At 37.2% G+C, this 10,256-nt stretch overlaps 1 protein-coding gene across 1 annotated transcript; it reads right to left on the bottom strand.

Moving 5' to 3' along the window:
* Positions 1-806: 806 nt before the first annotated feature.
* AGR2 (anterior gradient 2, protein disulphide isomerase family member) lies at positions 807-9,439 on the bottom strand. The gene is made up of 8 exons (XM_038391913.2): positions 9,334-9,439; positions 7,445-7,600; positions 7,027-7,090; positions 6,758-6,810; positions 5,942-6,015; positions 5,433-5,496; positions 1,758-1,841; positions 807-863 (listed from the first exon to the last, which is right to left on the bottom strand). The coding sequence occupies exons 2-8, from the start codon at positions 7,590-7,592 to the stop codon at positions 814-816; spliced, it is 537 nt and encodes a 178-aa protein (XP_038247841.1). The 5' UTR covers positions 7,593-7,600; positions 9,334-9,439; the 3' UTR covers positions 807-813.
* Positions 9,440-10,256: the final 817 nt, after the last annotated feature.

The raw sequence follows: 10,256 nt of genomic DNA, 5'->3' as shown, positions 1-10,256 counted from the left end.
AGAGTCAATATAAAATTTCTGAAGACAGGTAAATAGTTTTCATATTCAGCATTAACAAGTATTTCTTATACTACTTTTTAATTTTAAGAAATAGATCTGGAAATAACTTCTGGGTTAGTATTATGAACTAAATGTACTATGAAGCTATTGCAAATAATATCAAGCAACTGTTTCTCTTACTATCTTAGACATTTTACTATAACTTCCTTAGAATTTGTGAGAGGTGATCAAATCAGTATTGCAAGCTGCTGTTCTTTTCTAACCTTGCAGTACACTTATTTTAAAAAAAAAACTTTTAAAGAAAATTAATGTTTAAGCTAGGAAATACACTTAACAGGAGCCTGAGGAATAGGAACCTTAGATGGCTGTTAAAACTGTAGAGATGAAGAAGCCTCCCTGGCTTTCAAGTCATAATCTGTTTTAATATCTGGATGTTACAGTGGGGAAGTTATAACCTCTTATAACAAAGTAGCCTTCTTTTGTTAATATTGGATGACTATTTGAATACATTGTTGAGTAAGGCCACATAAAATAAGACAACATACACTGTAGACACCTTAAAATGTATTTATTTTTTAAAAAATCATGCTTTACAGTTGAAGCATACAGAACACTGTATGCTTTTTTTAAAGCAACCAGTACTTAAAAATCCCATCCAGTACAAAAGTGTTAAAAAAATCATACAGTTAGTTATGCATATAAACCAGTACTATGCATTTCTAAAATCAACCTAAAAAGTCTTCACTGATGCCAGTGAGTAGAGCAGAGAGGGAAGATCAGACATCTTGGCTGCATATGGGTTTTTCCCCTGCCTTATAATTCAGTCTTCAGCAGTTTCAGAGCTTTCTGCATATTTGAATACACTAGAAATGAAACATTGAGAACTGTTAGATTTGCGCAGTTATACTGCCAGTGACAAATTACTTTAGGGAAAGTGTTGTTACTACTAAAGGAGACCTTTGTCACAAGCTCCCTTATTGTACTAACTCTTCATCCATCATACATTTTACAGTCTCTTCCAAGACTTGGACACAGTCCTGAACACGGTTTAAATTACAGTTTCTGCAGAAGCTACCCTACTAATATGGTTTCCAAAAGGGGGAAGGGGGAGTCCAGTCATTCCACACAATTTAATTGCTCTGGAACCGTGAATGATCTCTCTCTCTCTCTCTCTCTCACACACACACACAGAGTTAACTTTAATAGGATTCTTATCCTGTGGCCCCCAAAGGCTCTTAGAACACCAGTGTTCCACCTATCATGCAAAGTGAGTGCCAATGAATTACGCAACTTCTTACAAAAATGCATTATCTTCCTTTGAAACAGGTGGATTTTAATGCCCTAGAACCATACTGCTGGTCTCTCAGGATCAATGATGTGAAAAGAATTTTAGTTTAATGTTCCTTTACATTTAATTTCTTGTTGTCAAAGCTGCTGTCTTGACCCATTTTATATACAAACTATCAAAAAATGAGCTATAGTTTTTATAAGCCTGATTCTGGCACCTTTATACTGTAAACAATCCTATAGATTTCCCTTGCAGTTACTCATACAGTAAGGCACAACTGAGTGTAAGGGTGTCAGAGTTGGACTCTAAAGAAGCAAGAGGTCATGAAGAATGTAATTAGGTCTGGCAATTTAATCATGGTGCAACCAATATTAAGTAAAACAGGTCTAGCATTTCTCACTGCTCTTTGAGAGGACATCATCTGTTCTAAATGTATGTGCAAGCTTCTGTTAGGAACTAGAATACTTACACAATGAAATATCTGAAGGCTCATATGCATAGAGACGGTTTGAGTATCTTCCAGTAATATCTGCTCTAACTGTCAGGGAGGGATCTGGAAAGAGGAAAGGAGAAGTAGTGGAAGAAATTATTAATTTTAAATAGTCTACAATATTAATATTTAATATATACAAAGTATAGCTAAGCTGAAAACAAATGTGAAGAACAATGAGAAAAGTCAAAAATTAAACAGCAAATTTTGTTTTCTTTTTCGAGTACATCAGAAGTAGGAAGTCTGTCAATCAATCAATGGAGCCACTGCACTATTGAGGTGCTAACAGAGCACTCAAGGAAGATAAGGCCATTACAGAGAAGCTAAATGCATACTTAGCATTGGACTTCACTACAGAGGATCTGAAGGATATTTCTACACTAGAGCCATTATTTTTAGGTGACAGAGCTGAGGAACTCTCCCAGATTGAGGTCTCCATAGAAGAGCTTTTGGAACAAATTGATAAGTTAAACAGTAATGTCATCAGGACCAGATGGTATTCATCCAAGAATTCTGAAGGAACTCAAATATGACAATGCAAAACTACTAACTGTGGTATGTAAACTATCATTTAAATCAGCCTCTGCACCAGTTGACTGGCACATAGCTAATGTAGTGCCAATTCAAAAAACAAAACAAATATAGTTACAGAGGTGATCCAGATAATTACTAAAGTTAGGCTTACTGGCTTGAACCAGGCAAACTGGTTGAAACTATAGTAAAGAACAGAAGTATCAGTATGTTGGGGATGATTTAGTTGGTATTGGTCCTGCTTTGAGCAGGGGGTTGGACTAGATGACCTCCTCAGGTCTCTTCCAACCCTAATCTTCTATGATGCTATGACTTTTGTAAAGGCAAATCATGCCCCACCAATGTATTAGAATTCTTTGAGAGGAGGTTCAACAAACATGTTAACAAGGGTGATCCAGTGGATATAGTGTACTTGGACTTTCAGAAAGCCTTTTACAAGGTCCTTCACCAAAGGCTCTGAAGTAAACGTAGGCAGCCATGGGATAAGAGGGAAGGTCCTCTCATGGATCAGTAACTGGTTAAAAGATAGGAAACACAGGATAGGAATAAATGATCAGTTTTGACAGTGGAGAGAGATAAATAGTGGGGTCCCCCAAGGATCTGTACTGGGACTTGTGCTGATCAACGTATCCATAAGTGATCTGGAAAAAGGGTTAAATAGTGAGGTGGCAAACTTTGCCACTGATACAAAATTTCTCAAGACTAAGTCCAGCGCTCACTACTAAGAATTACACAGGGATCTCATAAAAATTGGGTGACTGGGCAATAAAATGGCACAAGAAATTCAATAAGTGCAAAGTAATGTTCATTGGAAAACATACACAACTATATATAGAAATTGATGAGGGTCTCAATTAGTGTTACTACTCAAGAAAGATCTTGGTGTCATCATGGACAGTTCTGTGGAAACATCTGCTTAATGTGCAGTGGCAAATCAAAAAAAAGTTAACAATGTAGACACTATTAGGAAAGGGGTAGATTGGAATTATGATATTTTCTGTCCTCTGTATAAATCCATGGTACACTCACATCTCGAATACTGTGTACAGTTTTGGTCCCCCATTGCAAAAGTGTATATATATATATATATACACACTTTTTCCAATTCTAATATTATATATATATATAAAAATTAGAATTGGAAAAAGTACAGAGAAGGGCAACAAAAATGATTAGGGGTATAGAAAAACTTCCATCGGAGAAGAGATTAAAAAATGGACTCTTCACCTTAGAAAAGAGATGACTAAGGAGGGATATGATAGAGGTCTATAAAATCATGAATGGTGTGGAGAAAGTGAATAAGGAAGTGTTATTTGCTCCTTCACATAACACTAGAACCAGGGGCACCCAATTCAATTAATAGGCAGCAGCAATTAAAACATACATAAGGAAGTACTTCTTCACACAATACATAGTCAACTGGTGGAACTTTTTGCCAGGGGATGTTGAGAAGGTCAAAAGTATAACTAGGTTCAAACAAGAATTAGATAAGTTAATGGCTATTAGCCAAGATGGTCAGGGATGTATCCCCATGCTCTGGATGTCCCTGAACCTCTGACAGGATGATAGAGAATGGATAAATTTGATAAATGACCCTGTTCTGTTCATTCCCTTTGAAGCATCTGGCACCAGTCACTGTTGGATGACAGGATACTGGGCTAAATGGACCATTGATCTGACCCAGTATGGCCGTTCTTATAATCTTAAATAGTCTATACCTTTACTTGCTGCATGTATGCATGCATACTGTATGCATGTATACGAAGATGGAGTATGTTGTTCCAACAGCTGATACTTCATGTTTTCTAAATGGTGTGAACAAAAGCCCAGTGTTTCTGAAACACTATCGGGGAAATTCAGTTCTGAATAGTGCAGTTGCCCAATTTACATCCCACTTCATTACATGATACTTGAATTACCCTGATGTGCATTGTTACAAATATTAATTGTTATGAAGAGACACATGGTTCTTTAGCCCCCATAGTTTGGTCAACAGAAAGAAATAAACTGTCTCAACATGATCCACATGCAAGCCCACCCCAGAACCTGCAAAGGCCCTTTTGAAGTTAGGGAGGGAGATGAGGCTGTGAGAAAGAGCCACTTACAGTATCCTTTGCCAGCCCCATAAGGAATTTGTCTAAAATTAGTGTCCTTTAAGGCTCTACTAACTCCCAAATGGAGCTACCTTGGAAATCTTTTGCACCAGGAAATCTTCCCTGGGATTTTCCTTCCCTACCATACCTTTCAGGTTAGTGGTTCCAGGGGCAGCAGTGGACAGTGGAGTCCCCGACAGTACAGACCCACTGGAATCATGCTGTCAGGGAGCCAGAGAGAGGGCAGAGAGTCCTAGAGTCAGTATGGAGACATGGGGCCGCTTGGGGTTACCTGAAATCTCTTTTCTGGAGCCAAATACCCTCTTCATTTCATGAGGGGAGAAGGCAGACTCATCCGTATGTACTGGCGTTATCTGATGAAAACTCCATGAGAGAAACCTCTAGAAGTTCTCTCTCACACTTATCACCCTCCTGACAGTTTTTGTTTCTTGCCCATTACAGGGGTGTTTTGGGTTTAAAAAACCATGTGTTCTGAGTTTAGAAAAAAGTGTGAGATTACTTTTTCTAGTGGGAGTGAAAGATAGCCATAGTATTAATGATGCTTTTTAGATTATGAGCTATACATCTAACAATATAGATTTTCAAAGCTATGCACAAGTAGTGCATGCACCATTGCTTGATGTGTGGATGTGGCCAGTTACACACCTAAATATTCAGTTGTATGTGCATGTCAGGTACTAGGGCATATTAATTAGGCACTCATTGGTGTACTCATCTCTGTTTTAGAACACTCATCACAAATTATTATTAAAATATATTTATTCTTAATTACTACATAAGCCTTCCCCCTCCCCATAAGACCCATACACAGTACTACCTAATTCCAGTTTTGTTTTGTCACATTCGTTCCAGCAAAACAAAACTAAAGAGTCTATTCTTCCCATGGTATTTACCCCTGTTAACAATGCAAAGAGTTCCCTGTTTGTATCACACTGGGGGACCCAGCCTCTATAGCTTCAAAATGGATATCATCCTTGGAGGCTATGTCATTAAAACTGACAGTACTCACCTATAAACAGAACTCTAGGGACATACTGCCCATCAGGTGAAAGATGTTTGTCAATTGTTTCATACTGGAACAAAAATGATAAGGTTCTAAGTCAAGATTGCTGCAGACCATGTTGTATAAAAAGCACCAACAGAACATTTTCTTTCTACTTGATAATTTCTTGGCTATCAAATTTAACATGTAGTCTGAAGTTTTAAAGCTTAAGAAATACACTAATCAAAGAACACAGTAAAACTTCAGATGTCACATTTAACAATGTTTTTATTTAAATAAATATCTTATACCGTTGTGTATATCTTCTTGTAATAGCTATAGAATATATTTATTGTTAAATCTATCCCTGTTGTAGCACCAGACAGTTCTAGTCATATCTGATTAAACTGATATACAATATTTGCCTTAGTCAAAGAAGCCATAATTAAAGATATATGTTTACTGCTTCCAATCACTGTCAGGAGTAGAGCTAGTTGAAATGTTAAGTTTTGATAAAATGTAACTGGAAAACTTACAACAAGATTCAGAAGAACAAACTTTTCAGCCAGTTTCTGTATTTCTTTGTGTTCAGCAAATACTTTCTTCAATGCTACAATTAATAAATGTCAAACAATTGTTACAAATAATAAATAAAATACAAACTTAAGGAAAGAGAGGGTAAAATTGCATACATTTGCCAAGAAATTATATAGGAAAAGATTCAGATATGATTGGTGGACTCTCTAAAGTTAGGTTTCAGAGTAGCCGCCGTGTTAGTCTGTATTCGCAAAAAAGAAAAGGAGTACTTGTGGCACCTTAGAGACTAACAAATTTATTTGAGCATAAGCTTTCGTGAGCTACAGCTCACTTCATCGGATGCATTAGATGAAGTGAGCTGTAGCTCACGAAAGCTTATGCTCAAATAAATTTGTTAGTCTCTAAGGTGCCACAAGTACTCCTTTTCTCTAAAGTTAGGAGATTTTAGAATGTCCAACTGAAAGAATTAAAATGGAGAGTTTTAAGCCTGTGTGCGCGCGATATCTGGAACAGAGCTGAAGTAACAAAAATAGAAATGGAATAAATCTGTTCCCCTTCCCCCTTCAAATTTCAGGGAGATTTGGATTTTAATTTTATCCAAACCCACCACATTTTAGTTCTGCCTTTCAGTCCAACTCCGAAGGGTCTTGTTTGCGTGTCAGGCCCTGATCCTTCAGATGGACCTTAATGCCCACAGAGAACTATACTGAAGTGAGTGGAGTATTTCACTGAAGTAGAGATCTAGTTTGTATTTTAGCAGTATTTGAGTTTATAAGGTAGAAAATAAGGTAACTTTATGTTCAAAGCTATGTTACCTTGACTGTGTGGGCAGTCCTCTAAATGGTGGATGATCATCAGGGGCTTGTTGCTGAAATGGAAGAAGACACCTCATTTTAGACTTCCCTTATTGACAACCTTAAAGCCAGTGCTGATGAGGGAGATCATTTCAGACTGTGAAGGACAATTAATGAATGCACAGATTTCTAATAGTTGTCAGAATTCTTTCCCTAACACCAGGTAACTCAGATAACACTAGATGGCGCCATTGAAACCTGTGGCAAGAATAGAAAAAATGTTTTTTTACCTGCTCTTGGCTCTGAACAAGGCTTCTTCATAGGTCTGAGTCCAGATAAGATTATCACCCCACCCTAAAGAAAAATCACATACAGCAATGATCTTTAAGAGTTGTTGGCAATGAGAAGATTATATCTAGGCTTGAAATATGAAGTAAAGGATACTAAGAAGTACTTTGAGAGAATATGCTTCCAAAACAGGTATTGTAATTGAGTGAAGATGAAATCTCTTCTGGGGGAAAATGTACTGGGGGTGGAGGGGTATTTTTAGAGGCCAGAGAAAAAAAATTGTAAATATATAGGCAGGTGAAAGGAGAAGGACTATGGGCCAGACAGCTATTTAAAAATGTAATAAGATTTAAAGGTAGCAGATAGAGGGGTGAAGGACTTTCATGGAGCTAGGATTGGGAGAATGAACCAAGTTTTTACCTCTGGAGAGAGTTTGAGGCAGTTTTGGTTTGGTTTCTTTTACTTCTTTTGTATCCCTTTTGCCATCGTTCTTAGACGTTAAGTCTTTAGCCAGTGCATAAGAGACAGCAACAAGCAGCAGGAACACAGATATACAACTCTTCTCCATGGCTACTGCTGAAAAGACAACAAACCCTTAGAATTTGGGCAGTTTCTCAGAATGCCAACCAGAAAATTGCTCAGCAGGATCATACAGTATATGAGCCTTCCATGTATAAATGGCAAAGTCACAAATATGAAGCTGGGCTGAGTCACTGCTAGAATTAACCACTCTTGCTAGTTTGCATTTTCAAGGATGTAATGAATAAGTAGTAAAGTTTCTTTAGCGAACAAATTATTAATAAATCAATCTATCATCTCCCAAAATCTTTGAAAGTTACTTGTCGCCACTTTAAAATATGCCCGATCCATCTCAATGCAGTCATCCTAGATACTCACTCTGATGGTTCTTTCTGTTTTTCTTGATGGAGGCTTTACATACATTGAATTCACTCAATAAGACAAGTGAGTTTCAACAATTAGATAACATCTATAGTATCATTATTTAATGGTCTAAAGGCACTTGCAAATATGAATAAGTGTCTTAGACATTATAAAACATTTATAACAGAAGTTGATCCAATAAAAGATATTACCTCACTCACCTAATGACTGTGGTAATGAATGTTTTATAAATGAGAGAGACAACGTATCTCCCAACATCCTTGTGAGGGTGGTCAGTTTAGGAGGGCTTACTCCATTTGTCAGACAGAGAAACTGAGGTATTGAGGGGCAAACTTACTTACCTCATGGATCTCAGAGTGGCAGAGCCAGGGTTTGAACACAGATTAGAACAGAGGATTTGTTTCAAAATGCAACCTATCAGTTTCAAGAATGCTTTACTGCTGAAATCTCTTCCCCAGCCTGACTCAGGGAGTGAGGATGAAGCTTGGAAAGTTTGATCAGATGTTCCTTGATCTTTTAAATAAGATAATTCTACCAAGGAATAAACTTAGTACTCTTACTCTGTGAGATTCAAATTTGCTCTGTAAATTCTCATCTGAGTGCTAGGATAGCATGGGGAGCGGTACTACAGAAAACTTAAGATAAACAGATAGGTATTCCAGAACATACATAGGAAAAACAAAATGAAAGCATGAGCTTCCATAGGCATATTTTAAATGCAGGCTGCAAAAGTGAAAGTGTGGTAAGGCTGCCTCTTTCCAGGGCTTTGGGGGAAAACCACATTGTTAACAGGAGTTAGAATGCCTGGTAAATCACCCTTTGCTGCTCCAATGCCCAATAGACCCTGGCTCTCTGCTCAGTCATGGCTTCAACAGCATAGCAAAAGCACAAGAAATGTTTTTTTGGAAATAGATTAATGTTTATATTAGAAAAAAAAGTCTCCTTAGAGGGGAAGAAATCTAGTAAATTTTCATTAGGAAACCCAGTGGATATTCAGGGTAGACTCCAGAGACAGTTTAGTTAGATCATTATGTAGGATATATTGCTTTAAAAAAAAGGGCGGGGCGGGGGGGGGTCTGGTTGAACAGGAAATCAAAGAGCAAACAAATCTCAGCTTGCTGGCTGATTCAAAATTGAAAGCAACGACCAACCAGCATTAAACCTACTCCTTAAAGCATCATCTGTACAAAGCTAGATGTTGCCATGGTAAGCTCCAAGAGGAAAATAAAGTTTCTGGTTCTTTTAATTGTAGAGACAGTATTATTCCACCTGTCCCCTTTATGGCAAGCTATACACTTTAAGTTGCCTCCTATTCATTCCTCACCTGCCACATTAATAAGTAACTTGAGTCCAAAACTCACTGGATTCTAACAGGTGCATTTCTAAGCAAGAACTCATAGCCTTACCTTGTTTACCCTCCCACTTGTTGGAGGAGCTGGGCAAGCGTTCCAAGTTTCAGTGTGAACTACAAAGTCTCAGTAATACCTATTTATGCACCTTGGCATACCTCAACTCCACCCACAAGCTAGGTATTTGAATAGCTCACCCTGTGAGCTAACCTTTCTATTTTTTCAAAGAAAATTACATTCAGGGTTAATTTTTGAATCAAATAATTTCACCCTTTCATACCAATTACCCCATGCAAAATACATTTTAATACACAGACACTTATATGGCTTTTTGGGTGATTTTTAAAAGTTATTTTAAAATATGGGCAAACAGCCAAGTCCAGGTAAGCTTAAATCAAGATTCCTGATTTGCCTGAAGGCTGATTTGTCTTTGCGTGATTGGATGGAAGTTTTAGCCTGCCACAGTGTTCTTTTATTCCTTTGAGAAAGTCAAAATGATGATTCAGAACTCTAAGTTTCCATCACTGTGGTAATTAAGAGACCATTTACTGTGCAATCTGTAGTGTAAGGCAGAGCATTGATTTTTGTTTTTTGGTTTTTTAAACCTAAATCAAATAGGAACATTTACAATGAAACTTATTCTAGTGGGCAGCTACACAGACTCTGTAAACCATCACATTATTTGGAAACCTTAAAAACAAAAACAGTTTAAAATCTGAAATTTTAAATATATCTCTGATTCATGTCCTACGTAACAAAGTAATTCTATGTTTATTTTAATTATGCCATAAACATCCATTATTTTATATTTGATATACGTGCAATACAGTGCAACATTTAGGAAAAGTATAGAACCATTTGCCTGCAAGACATCCACCATGCTATTGGCTCTGAATTATTTGCAGAGCAAAATACATTGTGTTCCTGATCTGGGCAACATATTTTGAAACTACAGTACATGCTATTTGAGGTCCCCTTAG

This window comes from Dermochelys coriacea, chromosome 2, assembly GCF_009764565.3.
Source record: "Dermochelys coriacea isolate rDerCor1 chromosome 2, rDerCor1.pri.v4, whole genome shotgun sequence".
NCBI classification, from domain to species: domain Eukaryota; kingdom Metazoa; phylum Chordata; order Testudines; family Dermochelyidae; genus Dermochelys; species Dermochelys coriacea.
Note: the sequence above shows the minus strand (reverse complement) of the source record. Positions and strands in the feature narration are given on the sequence as shown.